General features: G+C 46.8%; 1 protein-coding gene across 2 annotated transcripts in view; it reads left to right on the plus strand.

The window, feature by feature from the left end:
* LOC129813528 (tetratricopeptide repeat protein 28-like) overlaps positions 1-21,523 on the plus strand; it is a 115,605-nt gene that overhangs the window by 72,845 nt on the left and 21,237 nt on the right. For both annotated transcript variants that reach the window (XM_055865817.1, XM_055865825.1), the window contains 8 exons: positions 7,847-7,994; positions 8,668-8,831; positions 9,001-9,109; positions 9,576-9,706; positions 11,277-11,498; positions 12,392-12,580; positions 12,686-12,782; positions 21,290-21,486. In XM_055865817.1, the coding sequence (XP_055721792.1) occupies positions 7,847-7,994; positions 8,668-8,831; positions 9,001-9,109; positions 9,576-9,706; positions 11,277-11,498; positions 12,392-12,580; positions 12,686-12,782; positions 21,290-21,486 (1,257 nt within the window). The remainder of the gene's footprint in view (positions 1-7,846; positions 7,995-8,667; positions 8,832-9,000; positions 9,110-9,575; positions 9,707-11,276; positions 11,499-12,391; positions 12,581-12,685; positions 12,783-21,289; positions 21,487-21,523) is intronic.

A 21,523-nucleotide genomic window follows, 5' to 3' on the forward strand; every position in this document is an offset into this window, starting at 1 on the left:
GTCTGGCTGACGGCTCTAGCGGCTCCTGTCTGGCTGACGGCTCTGTAGGCACATGGCAGACGGGCGGCTTTGCAGGCTCATGGCAGACGGGCGGCTTTGCAGGCTCCTGGCAGACGGATGGCTCAGATGGCGCTGGGGAGACGGATGGCTCAGATGGCGCTGGGGAGACGGATGGCTCAGATGGCGCTGGGGCGACGGATGGCTCAGATGGCGCTGGGGCGACGGATGGCTCAGATGGCGCTGGAGAGACGGATGGCTCAGATGGCGCTGGGGAGACGGATGGCTCAGATGGCGCTGGGGAGACGGATGGCTCTGGCCGGATATGGCGCACTGTAGACCTGGTGCGTGGTGCCGGAACTGGAGGCACCGTGCTAATGACAAGCACCTTCCTACTAGTGCGGGGAGCAGGGACAGGGCACACTGTATTCTCAAAGCCTACTCTATCCCTGATGCGTGGTACCGGCACTGGTGACGCCGGGCTGAGGACAAGCACATCAGGATTAGTAGGGGGAGAATATACAGTGTGTACAGGGCTCTGGAGACGCACTGGTAGCTTAGTGCGTGGGGCCGGAACTGGAGGCACCGGGCTAGATACACGCACTACAGGGAGAGTGCGTGGAGGAGGAACAGGGCTCAGGATACGCACTGGTAGCCTAGTGCATAGTGTAGACACTGTAGGTACTAGGCTGGGGCGGGGAGGTGGTGCCGGAAATACCGGACCGTGGAGGCGTACTGGCACTCTTGAGCATTGAACCTGCCCAACCTTACCTGGTTGAATGCTCCCGGTTGCCCGACCAGTGCGGGGAGGTGGAATAACCCGCACCGGCCTATGTAGGCAAACCGGGGAAACCATGCGTAAGGCAGGTGCCATGTATACCGGCCCGAGGAGACGCACTGGAGACCAGACGCGTTGAGCCGGCCTCATGACACCTGGCTCAATGCCCAATCTAGCCCTCCCAGTGCGGGGAGGTGGAATAACCCGCACTGGGCTATGCACTCGTACAGGAGACACCGTGCGCTCTACTGCGTAACACGGCGCCTGCCCGTACTCCCGCTCTCCACGGTAAGCCTGGGAAGTGGGCGCAGGTCTCCTACCTGCCCTTGGCCCACTACCCTTTAGCCCCCCCCCAAGAAATTTTTGGGAGTTACTCACGGGCTTTTTCGGCTTCCGTGCCAGACGCGTTCCCTCATAGCTCCGGTTCCTCTCTCCGGTAGCCTCCGCTCTCCTCAGTGCCTCCAGCTGTTCCCATGGGAGGCGATCCCTCCCAGCCAGGATCTCCTCCCAAGTGTAGCAACCCTTTCCGTCCAAAACATCGTCCCATGTCCATTGCTCCTTCTTTTCCTGTCCCTTTCTCCTTTGACTCCGCTGCTTGGCTCTGGGTTGGTGGGTGATTCTGTACGAGCTGACGCTTTCCTCATCCTCGGACGAGGTGAGGAGAGAAGGATCTTCAGACCAATATGCGGAGTCAGGGAAATATGCCATCTTTATTTATTAATAACGAAAACTGATGGCAATACGAAACAAAACAAACACTTTCAAAATTTACAAAATAACAAAACGACGTACACGCAACCTGAACATAAACTTACATGGACAAACGTAAACTCACGAACAGGAACGGACATCGAAACATACGAACAGCCAAACAGCTCCAAAAGTGAATACATCGAACACAACGAAGACATCACAGGAGACAATCACCCACAAACACACAGTGATAATGCCCTACCTAAATATGACTCTTGATTAGAGGAAAATGCAAACCACCTGCCTCTAATCAAGAGCCATACCAGGCAAACCGAAACCAACATAGAAACAGGTAACATAGACTGCCCACCCAAAACACATGCCCTGACCAAAAACACATAAAAACTAACATAAATAGGTCAGGACTGTTACACTAGGTGTGACGTGACAAAGTCATTTGTAATGTTAAATAATTCAGAGAAATATGCTTGTGCCATACACTAGGAGTTTGAAGGAGTGTGTGTGTATGTGTGTCTTGTTTATGTGTGATTGTGTGTTTGCAACAGCCAGTGGAGTTCATTACATAGTCTTAGTGGCAGGCAGTGGGAGAACAAATGTCACAATGACTGAAAAGACCAAGAGCAATATGGGACCTCTCAGGAGAGAAAGAGATGGGTGGAGAGAGAGAAAGAAAGGAACAGAGTGAGAGAGGGAAGAGTGTGAGAGAAAGATGGGTTGAGAGATAGAAAGGAACAGAGAGGGGAGAGAGAGAGAGAGATGCGTTGAGAGAGAAAGAGAGAGGAAAGAGAGTGAGGGATAAGTCTGTGTGGGCTTCTCACAATCTCATTGCAGCATCTTGTGGTGGTAAATTGAACAGTAATTGGCAGACAATGAGCGTGACATGATCACATATTGGCTGGCACACACACACATATACACACACACCCAACAACTAAATTAAACCTGGAGCTGTGCTGACATGCACAATATGAGAACACAGTGAAGGAGACAGCTGGAAGAAACCCTGATGAAGAGAGAGAATGAGGGAGAGCTGATAGAGAGGAGAGAGAACGAGGGAGAGCTGAGAGAGAGGAGAGAGAACGAGGGAGAGCTGAGAGAGAGGAGAGAGAACGAGGGAGAGCTGAGAGTGAGGAGAGAGAACGAGGGAGAGCTGAGAGAGAGAAGAGAGAACGAGGGAGAGCTGAGAGAGAGGAGAGAGAACGAGGGAGAGCTGAGAGAGAGGAGAGAGAACGAGGGAGAGCTGAGAGAGAGGAGAGAGAATGAGGGAGAGAGGAGAGAGAATGAGGGAGAGCTGAGAGAGAGGAGAGAGAATGAGGGAGAGCTGAGAGAGAGGAGAGAGAACGAGGGAGAGCTGAGAGAGAGGAGAGAGAACGAGGGAGAGCTGAGAGAGAACGAGGGAGAGCTGAGAGAGAGGAGAGAGAACGAGGGAGAGCTGAGAGAGAACGAGGGAGAGGAGAGAGATCGTGGGAGAGCTGAGAGAGAACGAGAGAGCTGAGAGAGAGGAGAGAGAGAACGAGGGAGAGCTGAGAGAGAACGAGGGAGAGCTGAGAGAGAGAATGAAGGAGAGCTGAGAGGAGAGAGAACGAGGGAGTGCTGAGAGAGAGGAGAGAGAGAACGAGGGAGAGCTGAGAGAGGAGAGAGAAAGAGGGAGAGCTGAGAGAGAAGAGAGGGAACGAGGGAGAGAGGAGAGAGAATGAGGGAGAGCTGAGAGAGAGAATGAGGGAGAGCTGAGAGAGAGAGAATGAAGGAGAGCTGAGAGAGAGGAGAGAGAACGAGGGAGAGCTGAGAGAGAGGAGAGAGAGAACGAGGGAGAGCTGAGAGAGAGAGAATGAAGGAGAGCTGAGAGAGAAGAGAGGGAACGAGGTATAATTGAAAGGCCGACGTCGGCTGATATAACAGGTATTTTGTTCAATGTCTCCCTCACTCACTGTCATAGTAGGATGTAAACAGTAGCTGGGTCTACCTCTATAGACTAGTTGGGGTATATTGACAGTTAGCTGTACATTACTGAATGGTGCTGGTTGGTAGAGTGAGTGTGCATGCATTGATAGATGTGTAACAGGGTTGGTAATGTGTCCACTTCCCACTGCAGAAGTATGTATTCAAAGTTTATGTATTGCTAATGGTGTATGGAATTGAAATATCAATAAGGTGTTATGCCATTGGTCATGCTTGCAGATAGGGGGAGATTGTGAATGTCACTTCTTCCCAGTCGGATAATTCAGTACAAGCGGTAGGTCACATTCTGAAATACTATATTATTTATCCTTCTCTGTGGTCTGGTCATCACCTATTGACTCACAACAAACAGAAAAGCTTCAAAAGACCCAGTCAATCTCACACGCACATACACACACACACACACATACACACACGCACATACACACACACACACACATACACACACGCACACACACATACACACACGCACACACACACACACACACATACACACACACACACACACTGGCGTCCTACTTTACTTCACTAGCGAGGGTCAATAGCACTTCTTTAACACACATACTCATTTATTCCCCATGTGACCCAAAGGAATCCCCTTATTTTTCTCTTCCCTCTGGCAGCCTGACTGTTAGGGGGGCTGCTAGCAGATTGTAACAGTGAGAGAGGTCAGAGCTAGAGAGTCACAGCAAGGGCACCTGGGATTGAGGAGAGGGTTCAAAGCTGAAAGTTCTGTATTTTGAATGTACAATTAGTTGTTGCTTTTTCATTTAGGCTACCCCTCTGCTTCATTCTCCCTTATGTAAATCAGCTAATGACCCCATTCCCCAAGAGAGAGAAGAGGGGAAGAGAGGTTTAAATACTGATCAATAAATTCCTACCTTCCCCCAACCTCCTCTCCTCATCTCATCATAGATCACTGTTCAAAGTAGAGTGGGTGACTAATCTCGCTCTCTCTTTCTCTCTCTCTCCTCTGTCTCTGTCTCTGTCTCTGTCTCTCTCTGTGTGTCTCTCTCTCTCTCTCTCTCTCTCTCTCTCTCTCTCTCTCTCTCTCTCTCTCTCTCTCTCTCTCTCTCTCCTCTGTCTCTCTCTCCTCTGTCTCTCTCTCCTCTGCCTCTCTCTCTGTTCCCACTCTCTCCCTTCCTCAGTAGTACTGTAATTGACTGCTTAATTAGTGTTAAATTCTCCACTTAGTGAGAGGAGCAGCTAGTCCTTAGGGCACCAGGGAGAGAGACACTGCAGTTCAGTAAGACAGGACAAAGAGAGGCTTAGGGAGAGAGACACTGCAGTTCAGTAAGACAGGACAAAGAGAGGCTTAGGGAGAGAGACACTGCAGTTCAGTAAGACAGGACAAAGAGAGGCTTAGGGAGAGAGACACTGCAGTTCAGTAAGACAGGGCAAAGAGAGGCTTAGGGAGAGAGACACTGCAGTTCAGTAAGACAGGACAAAGAGAGGCTTAGGGAGAGAGACACTGCAGTTCAGTAAGACAGGGCAAAGAGAGGCTTAGGGAGAGAGACACTGCAGTTCAGTAAGACAGGACAAAGAGAGGCTTAGGGAGAGAGACACTGCAGTTCAGTAAGACAGAGCAAAGAGAGGCTTAGGGAGAGAGACACTGCAGTTCAGTAAGACAGGGCAAAGAGAGGCTTAGGGAGAGAGACACTGCAGTTCAGTAAGACAGGACAAAGAGAGGCTTAGGGAGAGAGACACTGCAGTTCAGTAAGACAGGGCAAAGAGAGGCTTAGGGAGAGAGACACTGCAGTTCAGTAAGACAGGACAAAGAGAGGCTTAGGGAGAGAGACACTGCAGTTCAGTAAGACAGGACAAAGAGAGGCTTAGGGAGAGAGACACTGCAGTTCAGTAAGACAGGGCAAAGAGAGGCTTAGGGAGAGAGACACTGCAGTTCAGTAAGACAGGACAAAGAGAGGCTTAGGGAGAGAGACACTGCAGTTCAGTAAGACAGGACAAAGAGAGGCTTAGGGAGAGAGACACTGCAGTTCAGTAAGACAGGACAAAGAGAGGCTTAGGGAGAGAGACACTGCAGTTCAGTAAGACAGGACAAAGAGAGGCTTAGGGAGAGAGACACTGCAGTTCAGTAAGACAGGACAAAGAGAGGCTTAGGGAGAGAGACACTGCAGTTCAGTAAGACAGGACAAAGAGAGGCTTAGGGAGAGAGACACTGCAGTTCAGTAAGACAGGACAAAGAGAGGCTTAGGGAGAGAGACACTGCAGTTCAGTAAGACAGGACAAAGAGAGGCTTAGGGAGAGAGACACTGCAGTTCAGTAAGACAGGACAAAGAGAGGCTTAGGGAGAGAGACACTGCAGTTCAGTAAGACAGGACAAAGAAAGGCTTAGTCTCATTTCATTTTATGAATCAGTCAATGTATTCCAAAGCTTCTTGTTGTTATATCTCTCTCATGCAGACACAGTATACACAGTGATTCATTCTCAGACTGTGAGTAACAGGTTTTGTTTGGTTTTACTGCACTTAAGGTAGATAATGGGGATGGTGTATTGGTGTGGTGAAGCATTGAGGAGTTGAGTTGTGCTAGATATTAAGCTATGCATCATAAACCAGTATTGAGTCTCTCCTGCTTCTAAAACATGAACCTATCTTGTCTGCTCTGCATATCCTTTCTCTTTCTTTCTTTTCCCCCTCTATCCCACCGCTCTCTCTCCTTCTCTCCCTCCCTCTTTCCCTGTCTCTCCACTCATCTCTCACCTATGTCTCTCCCCCTCTCTCTCTTTCTCTCTCTCCCTCTCTCTCTCTTTCTCTCTCTCCCCCTCTCTCTCTTTCTCTCTCTCCCTCTCTCTCTCTTTCTCTCTCTCCCTCTCTCTCTCTTTCTCTCTCTCCCTCTCTCTCTCTTTCTCTCTCTCCTGCTCTCTTTCTCTGTTGCGTTGCCATCTGTTCTTGATTAATGGGAGTAAGGAGCGGTAATTGAAGCATCTGTTCATCCAGCGTGCATCCTCTGCTCTACATGCCCGCGCACACACACACACACACACACACACACACACACACACACACACACACACACACACACACACACACACACACACACACACACACACCTTGCTCCATGTATGTTATGGATCGGATGGACCCTGGTAAGTGAAACTTCTACCTGAATGGTCTGTCCCGCCAGCAGGTATAGGGAATATAGATATATAACATAAGGTAGTAAGGGTTCATGGGGTTCTGACAGATCAAAGGGGGGGAAAGAGATGGGGGGAAGAAGAGATGGGGCGAGATGGGGGATAGAGAAGCGATGGGGGGTAGATGGGGGGAGATGGGGGAAGAAGAGATGGGGCGAGATGGGGGAGAGAGAAGCGATGGGGGGTAGATGGGGGGAGATGGGGGAAGAAGAGATGGGGGGGAGATGGGGGATAGAGAAGCGATGGGGGGTAGATGGGGGAGAATAGATGTGGGGGAGAGATGGGGGAAGAAGAGATGGGGGGGAGAGAAGAGATGGGGGGGAGAGAAGAGATGGGGAGGAAGAGATGGGGGTGGTGAGTGGTCCGGACTCGGCCTGCTGTCAGAGAGAGCAGTTTGTGAATTTGGCATCGTTATAGTACTGGTGGGGGGCTTTGAGTATACACACACACACACGCACGCACGCACGCACGCACGCACGCACGCACACACACACACACACACACACACACACACACACACACACACACACACACACACACACACACACACACAGTCAGTAGCAGTATGCCTGTAGTGCTAATTGCTGATGTTGCTATAATAGTTTCCCTCTTTCTCTCAACAGTATTCATGTGTTCATTTAAATAACCATTGTTTAATTATTTAATTCCTTTCTTTTTATGCAGACAAAAATGGTTTAATACATGTACAATCTATTTGACCAAAAATTGATGAGAGAGCAAAAGGAGAGGATGAATAGCTCATGGTCCAGTATATCTATTTCCCTCTCTCCCCCCCCTCTCCTTCTCCCTCTCTCTCTCCCCCCCTCCTTCTCCCCCCCTCTTCTTCTCCCTCTCCTTCTCCCTCTCTCCCCCCCTCTCCTTCCCCCTCTCTCTCCCCCCTCTCCTTCTCCCTCTCTCTGCCCCCCTCTCCTTCTCCCTCTCCCTCTCCTTCTCCCCCCCTCTCCTTCTCCCTCTCCACCCTCTCCTTCTCCCTCTCTCTGCCCCCTGTCCTTCTCCCTCTCCTTCTCCCCCCTTTCCTTCTCCAACTCTCTCCCCCCTCCTTCTCCCTCTCCTTCTCCCCCCCTCTCCTTCTCCCCCCCTCTCCTTCTCCCTCTCCTTCTCGCTCTCTCTCCCCCCTCCTTCTCGCTCTCCTTCTCCCTCTCTCTCCCCCCTCCTTCTCCCTCTCCCTCTCCTTCTCCCTCTGCTTCTCCCTCTCCTTCACCCTCTCCTTCTCCCTTCATCAGGCGTACTTCCGTCAGGGCGTGGCCCTGCAGTACCTTGGTCGCCATGCCGACGCCCTGGCAGCATTTGCCTCTGGTCTGGCGCAAGACCCCAAGAGTCTCCAACTATTGGTGGGCATGGTCGAGGCTGCCATGAAGTCCCCACTACGAGGTGTGCTGTGTGTTTTACTTGTGCTCAGGGTCATAACGCAGTATCTGTACTACTTTAAGCTGAAGCTGCATCTTGTGACATCATCCACGCTGAATCAGACTGCTTCACTTGTCCCAGTGAAAATACGTGGCTGTTTACGAACCTTTCCTAGATAAACCAAATAAGTTGGAGAAAGTTCCATCAGTCTGAATCATCATTCCTTTATTTGACATCATCCCTTATTTTACCCACAATCCATCATTTCTTTATATACCCACAACCTTGGGGATAAGACGTGGGCGTGTCAAAGCCCCAGGGAGAAAAGACAGAGAGATGGCAGAAAGAAAAGAGAGACGGAGGTAGATGAGGGTGTGAGAATGATCGTTTTTGTTCTCACAAAAGAGGAATAAGTAAAAGAAGAAAGGCAGGAGAAAGAGAGACGGAAGATAATGAGGAAGAGAGAATAGCGAGAGAGTGATGGAAGAAATAAAAGATGTACCTTGAGGCTGATCATTAGCTCCTCCACTGTGTCTTTCCTCCATATGATTAGTTCTCTCCATAGTTGATCTGGCGTGTCTCACACACACAATATAACTATTACAGTGGTTGTATTTGGTCATTATAAGCTTATTCAACTTAATTTTGACTTTCAGTCAAAGTGTTGTTGTTGACGTTCTGTGTGTGTGTCCCGTAGACTCTCTAGAACTCACCTACCAGCAGCTGCAGAGGATGAAGCTGGACAAGAGTCCGTTTGTGGTGGTGTGTGTGATTGGTCAGGAGCTGCTGACTGCTGGTTATCATGGAGCCTCGGTTGTGGTCCTGGAGGCAGGGCTAAAGATCGGCACATGCTCTCTGAAGGCAAGTGTGTGTGTGTGTGTGTGTGTGTGTGTGTGTGTGTGTGTGTGTGTGTGTGTGTGTGTGTGTGTGTGTGTGTGTGTGTGTGTGTGTGTGTGTGTGTGTGTGTGTGTGTGTGTGTGTGTGTGTGTGTGTGTGTGATGATCATTGAGTTTCTTCCCTCTTTCTGAAGCTCCGAGGTTCAGTGTTCTCTGCTCTCAGCTCAGCCTACTGGTCTCTAGGCAACGCAGAGAAGAGCACAGGATACATGCAGCAAGACCTGGAGGTCGCCAAGACTCTAGGTACACACACACCAGCCCGCACACACACACACCAGCCCGCACACACACACACACCAGCCCGCACACACACACACACCATCCCGCACACACACACATACCAGCCCGCACACACACACACACACACCAGCCCGCACACACACACACACACACACCAGCCCGCACACACACCAGCCCGCACACACATACACACCAGCCCGCACACACACACACACACACAGTATTGGACGCATACACATACATACACTAGGTATTGGTGGAGAGAGAGAGAGATGCCGCTGTACGTGTGATTTAAGACTGCGATAACACACTGAGTGGAAGACAAGGCATTTTCTATGGTAGCTAATACGAGTCATCAGGTCTCAAGCAAGACTCATCATGTGAGTTTAGTTCACTGAACCACCTCCACTACGATTAACACCATCTTTAAAAGCCTTATGACCACACCCACCTCATCATGTCTTCCCAGGTGACCAATCAGGCGAGTGCCGGGCTCACGGGAACCTAGGGTCCGCCTACTTCTCCAAGGGCAACTACAGGGAGGCTTTAACCAATCACAGACATCAGCTGGTCCTCACCATGAAACTCAAGGACAGAGAGGTACCTAGTGGTGTGTGTGTGATTGCTCCATTGTATACTTCTACTCTTTCCCCTTCTTTTATTCAGGAGCCATGCTGTTGTTCTCAGTCAGAGCAATGTGACAATGTAACAATGTCTGCCCTTGAGCCACACCACCCACTCACTGTTTATGACTGGAATACAATGAGAATCAAGTCTCTGTGTTATGGTGAAGGAAGAATTTCCATTATTTGTTTTACGTGACATCCTTGCTGACCTGACTGTGTGTGAATGTCAGCACAGCTGTATGGTTGTACTGTATTCTCCATGTGCTGTGTGTTCTCATGTCGTTGTGTATGGCTGGCTGACTGGTTGGCTGTCTGGTTGGTTGGCTGACTGACTGATTGGCTGGCTGGCTGACTGGTTGGTTGGCTGGCTGACTGGTTGTTTGGCTGGCTGTCTGGTTGGTTGGCTGTCTGGTTGGCTGTCTGGTTGGCTGACTGGTTGGCTGGCTGGCTGGCTAGCTGACTGGTTGTTTGGCTGGCTGTCTGGTTGGTTGGCTGACTGGTTGGCTGGCTGGCTGACTGGTTGGCTGTCTGGTTGGTTGGCTGACTGTCTGGTTGGCTGGCTGCCTGACTGGTTGGTTGGCTGGCTGACTGGTTGGCTGACTGGTTGTTTGGCTGGCTGTCTGGTTGGTTGGCTGACTGGTTGGCTGTCTGGTTGGTTGGCTGACTGTCTGGTTGGCTGGCTGGCTGGCTGACTGGTTGGTTGGCTGGCTGACTGGTTGTTTGGCTGTCTGTCTGGTTGGTTGGCTGCCTGGTTGGCTGTCTGGTTGGCTGTCTGGTTGGCTGGCTGGTTGTTTGGCTGGCTGTCTGGTTGGTTGGCTGCCTGGTTGGCTGTCTGGTTGGCTGTCTGGTTGGCTGTCTGGTTGGCTGTCTGGCTGGCTGTCTGGCTGTCTGGTTGTCTGTCTGTCTGGTTGGCTGACTGGTTGGCTGACTGGTTTTTGAATATTGACTGTTTGTTTAATATTGTACGAAACATGCCTTTCAGTATGTTAACCTTGTTTATGCATGTTCTGAATATGTTATGCAATTTGTGTGTGTGTGTGCAGTCATTTAAAGGCATCCTAGATGTCAAATCGACAAGACACCTGACACCAAGACGAATGGGTGCTTGAAACAGGCCCATTGTAGTGAAAGCAGCGTGTGTGTGTGTGTGTGTGTGAGTGTGTGTGAGTGTGTGTGTGTGTGTGTGTGTGTGTGTGTGTGTGTGTGTGTGTGTGTGTGTGTGTGTGTGTGTGTGTGTGTGTGTGTGTGTGTGTGTGTGTGTGTGTGAGTGAGGATAACTGCGTCTCCTCTCTCCAGTCAACACCACAGGTCCACAGCCTGAGGCAGTTCAAACACACATATCCATATTACTCTACACCTCCTCATCTCTCCCACTGGCTTTCCTTTTGTTTAGATTGTGTGTGTCTTTCTAAAATGCGTCATGTGGCCGTCTTAATGTGGGGTGATAGTAGCAATGTTAGAGAGGCAGGCCAGTCACAAGAGGGTTGCCAGTTCAAATCCTAGGGCTGACATGAAAAGTCTTACAAGAGTTTGTGTGTCTCTAGGCTGCGTCCAGTGCGCTGAGCAGCCTTGGCCATGTGTACACAGCGATAGCGGACTACCCTAACGCCCTGGCCAGCCATAAACAGTGTGTGCTGTTGGCACGGCAGACGCAATGCCCGCTGTCAGAGGCTCGCCAGCTGGGCAACATGGGAGCTGTCTACACCGCACTGGGAGACTTCACCAATGCTGTGCTGTGTCACCAGCAACACCTGGACATAGCTAAGGTATTTAACTAATGAACATACATACATGCATGCATACATGCATACATACATACATACATACATACATACATACATACATACATACATACATACACACACACACACACACACACACACACACACACACACACACACACACACACACACACACACACACACACACACACACACACACACACGGTACATCCGAACATCACACCTCCGGGACAGGTACAGGACGGCAACAACAACTGCCCGAGTTACACCAGGAACGCACAATCCCTCCATCAGTGCTCAGACTGTCCACAATAGGCTGAGCACGTCTGGGACGTGTTGGATCGGAAGGTGAGGTCTAGGGCCATTACCCTCCAAAAATGTCTGGGAACTTGCAGGTGCCTTGGTGGAAGAGTGGCGTAACATCTCACAACAACAACTGGAAAATCTGGTGCAGTCCATGAGGAGGAGATGCACTGCAGAACTTAATGCAGCTGGTGGCCACACCAGATACTGACTGTTACTTTTGATTTTGACCCCCCCCCCCTCCCCCACTTTGTTCAGGGACACATTATTCTATTTCTGTTAGTCACATGTCTGTGGAACTTGTTCAGTTTATGTCTCAGTTGTTGAATCTTGTTATGTTCATACAAATATTGACACATGTTAAATTTGCTGAAAATAAATGCAGTTGACAGTGAGAGGACGTTTCTTTTTTTGCTGAGTTTACATACATGTATGAATGCACCAGGGTTGGGGTCAATTCTATGTCAATTCAGGAAGTGAACTGAATTTCATATTTTAATTTTTTTTAAATCTTCCATTTCACCTACTATTTATTCTATCCATCCTATCTATTCTCAGTGTTCTGTGTTAAAAGCACTGAAGTAAATGTTAAAGTGATCTAATGTGATCTGTAGACCCTAGGTAATGGGCGTGAGGAGGCGCGGGCGTACAGTAACCTGGGCAGTGCCCACCACAGCCAGAGGGACTTTGACAAGGCTGTGTCATACCACACCCTGGTGCTGCAGCTGGCTCAGGAACTTGAGGACAGGATCATACAGATGAGGGCTTACGCCGGCCTGGGACACGCTGCTCGCTGCATGCAGGTAGTAGACACACACACACACACACACACACACACACACACACACACACACACACACACACACACACACACACACACACAGCATAACTCCCTGTATGTTCTCCAGGACTTGGAGAGGGCAGGCCAGTACCACCAGCAGCAGCTGGACATAGCAGAGGAGCTGCAGGACAGAGCTGCAAAGGGACGCGCTTCATCCAACCTGGGTAAGACATGATGACAGCGTCCTACACACTCTCTCCCTCTCTCTCTCAGATATTTATCTTCTCTGTGTTTCCCCCTTGGGACCAGAAGGTTGTGAATTGGATACCATCACAGATAAAAGAGCTGTCCCCCAATGGCCTGACCAGTTCAATGCCACATCGACCAGCAGCATTAAGGAGAGAACAAGAGGCCAGGGTTATAGAATGAAGGACAACAGTACAGGCCTTTTTACAGATGGTCCTGGGCACTATAAACATATGTTCTTTGTTTAATATCTACATTCTATGATGCAGCGTTGTTTTGTTGAAGGGGTTTGTCCAATTACCCAGAGCTGTGTCCTATCACATGACTCCACTAGCGCCTCTCTGGCCAATCAACACTGATGTTTTATTAACAGGGTTTCGGGTTCTGCGACCATGGCGAAATCTGAGACCAACTGAATCTGACCCCACTGCTGAGTGGACAATAACCTACCTACCTGTGTGTGTGTGTGTGTGTGTGTGTGTGTGTGTGTGTGTGTGTGTGTGTGTGTGTGTGTGTGTGTGTGTGTGTGTGTGTGTGTGTGTGTGTGTGTGTGTGTGTGTGTGTGTGTGTGTGTGTGTGTGTGTGTGTGTGTGTGTGTGTGTGTGTGTGTGTGTGTGTGTTTTACTCTATGCATGAGCAGGACTGCTGTAGAGATCTATTTTTCTTAGTCTCTCTCTCTCTCTAAAATAAAAATACACCACATAATCATGTGTTATAACTGTTTATATAACATCTTTAAACTAATAAGGAACAGTTTATAAACGACTTAAATCATTTTAAATCGTTCAAAGCACACCTTAATGATTGCTCCCGAGTGCCGCAGCGGTCTAAGGCACTGCATCTCAGTGCTAGAGGCGTCACTACAGACACCCTGGTTCGATTCCAGGCTGTATCACAATGGGCCGTGATTGGGAGTCCCATAGGGCGGCGCACAATTGGCCCAGCGTCACATGGGTTTGGCTGGTGTAGGCCGTCATTGTAAATAAGAATTTGTTCTTAACTAACTTGCCTAGTTAAATAAAGGTTAAATCCATTTGTTTTTAAATGATAAGTGTTATCAGTTTAAAGTGATATTTTATGGAATCCATCTGACAGTTCATTAACAGCTCAAGTAGGTCATTGGCTGAAGGAGTCTAGTAGAACTCCTTAGTGGTTTGTGACTGGGCCATTTAAAGCTTCATTAGCAACATTACCATGTTAGCAGGCTGAAGCTGGTTGGGGAGTTGGTCATGTCTGAAGGCTTGCCCAACACCTAGATAACCTAGGACCGTATCAGCACAAAGTATAGACACACACAAACACACTGACACTCACATCCCAGTGTGTAGAATATGGGTAGCGACTCTCCCTATAAGCTTCCAGTGCTGCCTCAGCCAAACAGACTGTTATAGGATCTCTTGTAATATTACATTACTTCTAATCCGTTAACTGCTGGCTATCTCAGAGCTGCTGCTGGGGAATACCAAAGCCTTATCGCGATACCACTAACATGCCCCCTGGCACCGTCAGGTGTGTGTGTGTGTGTGTGCACGTTCTGGGAGGATGCCTGACCCCGGGGGGGTTAATGTGCACTAGTATTCCTGCAGACTCTGCAGGTTCCTCTGTAATCCTCTTATCTCTGCACCCCTGATGGGGCAGCTCTCCTTTTCCTAATACATACATACATACATGAACACACTCCTGAAAACGCTTACTTGCGCTACATACACCATCATCATCATCATCATCATCATCATCATCATCCACATACCTCTTCAATGATAGCATAGTCCTCTATTCCAAGAGTGTCAGTGTTTTAGCTGTTGGTTTTCAGGCAGACTAGTTCAAGTCAGTCCATAGAGCTCAGTGTGAGGTTCTGTCCTTGGTAGTGTAGAAAACATACACTGTCAGTGGGTTATGGGGTTACAGGGATCACATTTCACGCTTACTGAATCAGGCTCTCACTCACTCACTCACACACACACACACACACACACACACACACACACACACACACACACACACACACACACACACACACACACACACACACACACACACACACACACACAGACTAGATCAAGTTTAGGACACAACGTTGGCCAACTTTCAGATAGAATTATTTAGAACCATGGATAGATGTTTTGAGTAGGGGATGCTAACGGGAAATTTTTTAAATGTTTTAGTTTACTACCTTATGCTCATTGAGCATGGGAAATGCAATCTACAAATGGATTATTCTAATAAAAATCACTACATACATCTATCAATAAATTTGCAGAATAACAGTAAGATACAGTTCCTAATGTGATGAGTAGCCTAGGTCTAGGAATAGATTCAGTAGACCTAACAGTAAGATACAGTTCCTAATGTGATGAGTAGCCTAGGTCTAGGAATAGATTCAGTAGATCTAACAGTAAGATACAGTTCCTAATGTGATGAGTAGCCTAGGTCTAGGAATAGATTCAGTAGATCTAACAGTAAGATACAGTTCCTAATGTGATGAGTAGCCTAGGTCTAGGAATAGATTCAGTAGGCCTAACAGTAAGATACAGTTCCTAATGTGATGAGTAGCCTAGGTCTAGGAATAGATTCAGTAGGCCTAACAGTAAGATACAGTTCCTAATGTGATGAGTAGCCTAGGTCTAGGAATAGATTCAGTAGGCCTAACAGTAAGATACAGTTCCTAATGTGATGAGTAGCCTAGGTCTAGGAATAGATTCAGTAGGCCTAACAGTAAGATACAGTTCCTAATGTGATGAGTAGCCTAGGTCTAGGAATAGATTCAGTAGACCTAACAGTAAGATACAGTTCCTAATGTGATGAGTAGCCTAGGTCTAGGAATAGATTCAGTAGGCCTAACAGTAAGATACAGTTCCTAATGTGATGAGTAGCCTAGGTCTAGGAATAGATTCAGTAGACCTAACAGTAAGATACAGTTCCTAATGTGATGAGTAGCCTAGGTCTAGGAATAGATTCGGTAGACCTAACAGTAAGATACAGTTCCTAATGTGATGAGTAGCCTAGGTCTAGGAATAGATTCAGTAGGCCTAACAGTAAGATACAGTTCCTAATGTGATGAGTAGCCTAGGTCTAGGAATAGATTCAGTAGACCTAACAGTAAGATACAGTTCCTAATGTGATGAGTAGCCTAGGTCTAGGAATAGATTCGGTAGACCTAACAGTAAGATACAGTTCCTAATGTGATGAGTAGCCTAGGTCTAGGAATAGAGTCAGTAGGCCTAACAGTAAGATACAGTTCCTAATGTGATGAGTAGCCTAGGTCTAGGAATAGATTCAGTACGCCTAACAGTAAGATACAGTTCCTAATGTGATGAGTAGCCTAGGTCTAGGAATAGATTCAGTAGGCCTAAAAGTAAGATACAGTTCCTAATGTGATGAGTAGCCTAGGTCTAGGAATAGATTCAGTAGGCCTAACAGTAAGATACAGTTCCTAATGTGATGAGTAGCCTAGGTCTAGGAATAGATTCAGTAGACCTAACAGTAAGATACAGTTCCTAATGTGATGAGTAGCCTAGGTCTAGGAATAGATTCAGTAGACCTAACAGTAAGATACAGTTCCTAATGTGATGAGTAGCCTAGGTCTAGGAATAGATTCAGTAGACCTAACAGTAAGATACAGTTCCTAATGTGATGAGTAGCCTAGGTCTAGGAATAGATTCAGTAGGCCTAACAGTAAGATACAGTTCCTAATGTGATGAGTAGCCTAGGTCTAGGAATAGATTCAGTAGACCTAACAGTAAGATACAGTTCCTAATGTGATGAGTAGCCTAGGTCTAGGAATAGATTCAGTAGACCTAACAGTAAGATACAGTTCCTAATGTGATGAGTAGCCTAGGTCTAGGAATAGATTCAGTAGACCTAACAGTAAGATACAGTTCCTAATGTGATGAGTAGCCTAGGTCTAGGAATAGATTCAGTAGACCTAACAGTAAGATACAGTTCCTAATGTGATGAGTAGCCTAGGTCTAGGAATAGATTCGGTAGACCTAACAGTAAGATACAGTTCCTAATGTGATGAGTAGCCTAGGTCTAGGAATAGATTCAGTAGGCCTAACAGTAAGATACAGTTCCTAATGTGATGAGTAGCCTAGGTCTAGGAATAGATTCAGTAGGCCTAACAGTAAGATACAGTTCCTAATGTGATGAGTAGCCTAGGTCTAGGAATAGATTCGGTAGACCTAACAGTAAGATACAGTTCCTAATGTGATGAGTAGCCTAGGTCTAGGAATAGATTCAGTAGACCTAACAGTAAGATACAGTTCCTAATGTGATGAGTAGCCTAGGTCTAGGAATAGATTCAGTAGGCCTAACAGTAAGATACAGTTCCTAATGTGATGAGTAGCCTAGGTCTAGGAATAGATTCAGTAGATCTAACAGTAAGATACAGTTCCTAATGTGATGAGTAGCCTAGGTCTAGGAATAGATTCAGTAGACCTAACAGTAAGATACAGTTCCTAATGTGATGAGTAGCCTAGGTCTAGGAATAGATTCAGTAGACCTAACAGTAAGATACAGTTCCTAATGTGATGAGTAGCCTAGGTCTAGGAATAGATTCAGTAGGCCTAACAGTAAGATACAGTTCCTAATGTGATGAGTAGCCTAGGTCTAGGAATAGATTCAGTAGGCCTAACAGTAAGATACAGTTCCTAATGTGATGAGTAGCCTAGGTCTAGGAATAGATTCGGTAGACCTAACAGTAAGATACAGTTCCTAATGTGATGAGTAGCCTAGGTCTAGGAATAGATTCAGTAGACCTAACAGTAAGATACAGTTCCTAATGTGATGAGTAGCCTAGGTCTAGGAATAGATTCAGTAGGCCTAACAGTAAGATACAGTTCCTAATGTGATGAGTAGCCTAGGTCTAGGAATAGATTCAGTAGACCTAACAGTAAGATACAGTTCCTAATGTGATGAGTAGCCTAGGTCTAGGAATAGATTCGGTAGACCTAACAGTAAGATACAGTTCCTAATGTGATGAGTAGCCTAGGTCTAGGAATAGATTCAGTAGGCCTAACAGTAAGATACAGTTCCTAATGTGATGAGTAGCCTAGGTCTAGGAATAGATTCGGTAGACCTAACAGTAAGATACAGTTCCTAATGTGATGAGTAGCCTAGGTCTAGGAATAGATTCAGTAGGCCTAACAGTAAGATACAGTTCCTAATGTGATGAGTAGCCTAGGTCTAGGAATAGATTCGGTAGGCCTAACAGTAAGATACAGTTCCTAATGTGATGAGTAGCCTAGGTCTAGGGATAGATTCAGTAGACCTAACAGTAAGATACAGTTCCTAATGTGATGAGTAGCCTAGGTCTAGGAATAGATTCAGTAGGCCTAACAGTAAGATACAGTTCCTAATGTGATGAGTAGCCTAGGTCTAGGAATAGATTCAGTAGGCCTAACAGTAAGATACAGTTCCTAATGTGATGAGTAGCCTAGGTCTAGGAATAGATTCAGTAGATCTAACAGTAAGATCCAGTTCCTAATGTGATGAGTAGCCTAGGTCTAGGAATAGATTCAGTAGATCTAACAGTAAGATACAGTTCCTAATGTGATGAGTAGCCTAGGTCTAGGAATAGATTCGGTAGGCCTAACAGTAAGATACAGTTCCTAATGTGATGAGTAGCCTAGGTCTAGGAATAGATTCGGTAGACCTAACAGTAAGATACAGTTCCTAATGTGATGAGTAGCCTAGGTCTAGGAATAGATTCAGTAGACCTAACAGTAAGATACAGTTCCTAATGTGATGAGTAGCCTAGGTCTAGGAATAGATTCAGTAGACCTAACAGTAAGATACAGTTCCTAATGTGATGAGTAGCCTAGGTCTAGGAATAGATTCAGTAGACCTAACAGTAGTAAATGTAGTCATTTAATTTAGCTCATGACTGTTTGTTTGTAAGAAATACCGTTCTGGACAAAGTGCTGAGATCTGAGATCCGCTCCAGGGGTAAACATTGTCCTTTTAAAAATGTATTTCATGCAATTCTACATCAGAGAAAAAACTGTGTAGCACAAAAATTACTGAAATGAACTGAGATCAATAAAAATGATGCAATCTAGGCCTACAGAAAGAGTGGAGACACAGAATGTACAATATGAAGTCCATCTATCCTGGTGGAGGAAATTATAGTCCTACAAAACTTGACTCACCCAATAGTAGACTCGCCCAATAGTAGACTCACCCAATAGTAGACTCACCCAATAGTAGACTCACCCAATAGTAGACTCACCCAATAGTAGACTCACCCAATAGTAGACTCACCCAATAGTAGACTCACCCAATGATAAAGTAAGAGAAGGATGTGATTCTGGGAATATGCACATTTAACAGCATGGCAGATGCTGTCTGCTGGTCACTCAATATTGGGAAAGGATTTTGATAGTCTAACTACAAACAGATTACAGTCTTTTCAACAGTTTGATTTCTACATTTCCAAGCGGTGCTGATTGCCGCTGGAACGCATGCAGTTTGACACAGTTGGTGTGCACAAGGCTTAATGCCTCAATCAGACCGACAGGGTATTGCATCAATACTGCGTAATCAATTCTGCAGTCAAACTCTTTTCATTATGTAACCCAAAATGTATACTAGATATGTGTGCAAAAAAAGTTCAACATTCACCTTTTTCTCCTATATCTGTCATGTCTACACATACAATTTGATGCATATGTTCCAATGTATGCATCACAGAACACACTGCAACTGCCTCTGCAAAGCAATGCTGCAAGGCAAACACAGTGTTCCATTGGAAATAAATGTATTTCTGGTGTACCAAAACAAAATGATGCTGTCAGTCTGATCGAGGTGAAAGCCTAGGCTATGTACTGTGCTTATGATTTAAAACCATCCACAGCTATTTAAAAAAATACGCGATTGAACTTCCGTACTCTCTGGTGTAGTATTTTTGAATGATTTTATTTATTTATGTACAGACAGGATGAATTATATAATTTTGCCAATTTTATTTCAATTTTATTTCAATTTACCAGGATGTGCTGCAACACCTCCAGCACTCCTACTTCCTGTGGCTATGTGTAGAACAAACATGCCTCTCTGGCATGTAGAATAAGCATATCTATATAAATAAGAAAAAGGATTCATGTCAGCTCTATTCATGGCATTTCTATCTGCAACGTAACGTTTGTGTACTGAACATGTCCCAGTTCAGTCTCCTGCCCTGAACACCCACACGTCCAGGCTCATGTCACTCAGTGAAGAAGTTAAGATCATCACCTGCAGCTTCATCTGTTTTTTGGGAGCTACCGCATCCGCTACCGCATCTGCCTTGAGTGTGCGTGTGTGGAGTGTGTGCCTGAGCATGCAAGCCACAGTTTCTTTGGAAAAGGCTGCTACCCAATGGAGGGAGGAGCACAGGACCCCACTGAAGGCCCTACAGGATAAAATGGCTGTCTTCGACAAGACCAAATACACAGGGGAGAAAATGGTGTATAGCATCGGGGTGCAGGCCCAGCAAACAGAGACACGGATAGAAGAGGAATTTGAGTGTTTGCAAATTCTGTAATTGTATTTTGCTCATTTTTAACCTTTTAATTTCTTTCACAAGTCTGTTGAGCTGCAGATCAGAATCTACTCCGTTAAAAGAGAATTGCTGCAGTGCCATTGGTTAGGCCAACATTGATAGATTGTTCAAGCTTTCAATGTCAAATGTTCCTGGCAGGAAATTCTTTTGAATAAAGATTTTGGGATAAGTAACAAACCATTGATATATTATTGACAGACATGTTTTTGTACATTAGAAAGGCATTGAAAATGTTATGGTACCCTTCCATATACAACCTGCTAAGCACTTTGCCTCTCGTCACATCAGGGCTGTGTTCAGGATGAAAGAAAGCTTCTCCACTCAGAATGCCAAGCTAGCCCATCTCATGCTCCATTCCATTTTGAACTGACCCTCTAGCCTACACACACACACACACACACACACACACACACACACACACACACACACACACACACACACACACACACACACACACACACACACACACACACACACACACACACACACACACACACACACACACAGACTAGATCAAGTTTAGGACATACTGGATCAGACGGAGAGACATCAGGGCCATGTATTAATGATCCATCTGCTGTCTCGACACCCCCTACCTCTCTCTCTCTTCCCTATGTGTCTCTCCTCCACCTTTGCTCCCTCTTTCAATCCTCTCACTCTTGTCCTGTTTGATGCAGATACTCTAGCTCTGATACCCCCACACACACACACACACACACACACACACACTCGGACATGGGTGTATTCAGGGATGTGAAACGCTTTGAACGTTGCAGATAGAAATGAACCAACATGATTCACTGTTAGACATTCTGTCCTCCTGAACGTGCTCAGTGTCTGTGTCAGACGGTTGGCTGTGATCCTAATTGGTCATCCTCATGTCTGATCTCTAATCTCTGCTTAGCCGTCACTCACTTTCGCTCCAATGGACTGCCTCTCTCTCAGGTATAATCCACCAGATGAAGGGGGAGTACGATGCAGCGTTGAAGCTCCACAAGGCCCACCTGTGTTTGGTCCAGGAGCTGGGGGACCATGCTGCTCAGGGCAGGGCCTATGGGAACATGGGGAATGCCTACAACGCTCTGGGGATGTACGACCAGGCTGTGCGCTACCACCGGCAGGAGCTGCACATATCACTAGAGGTGAGGATACACACGTGAACACACATACATTTGAACG

The sequence above is a fragment of the Salvelinus fontinalis genome, chromosome 2 (assembly GCF_029448725.1).
Source record: "Salvelinus fontinalis isolate EN_2023a chromosome 2, ASM2944872v1, whole genome shotgun sequence".
NCBI lineage: Eukaryota > Metazoa > Chordata > Actinopteri > Salmoniformes > Salmonidae > Salvelinus > Salvelinus fontinalis.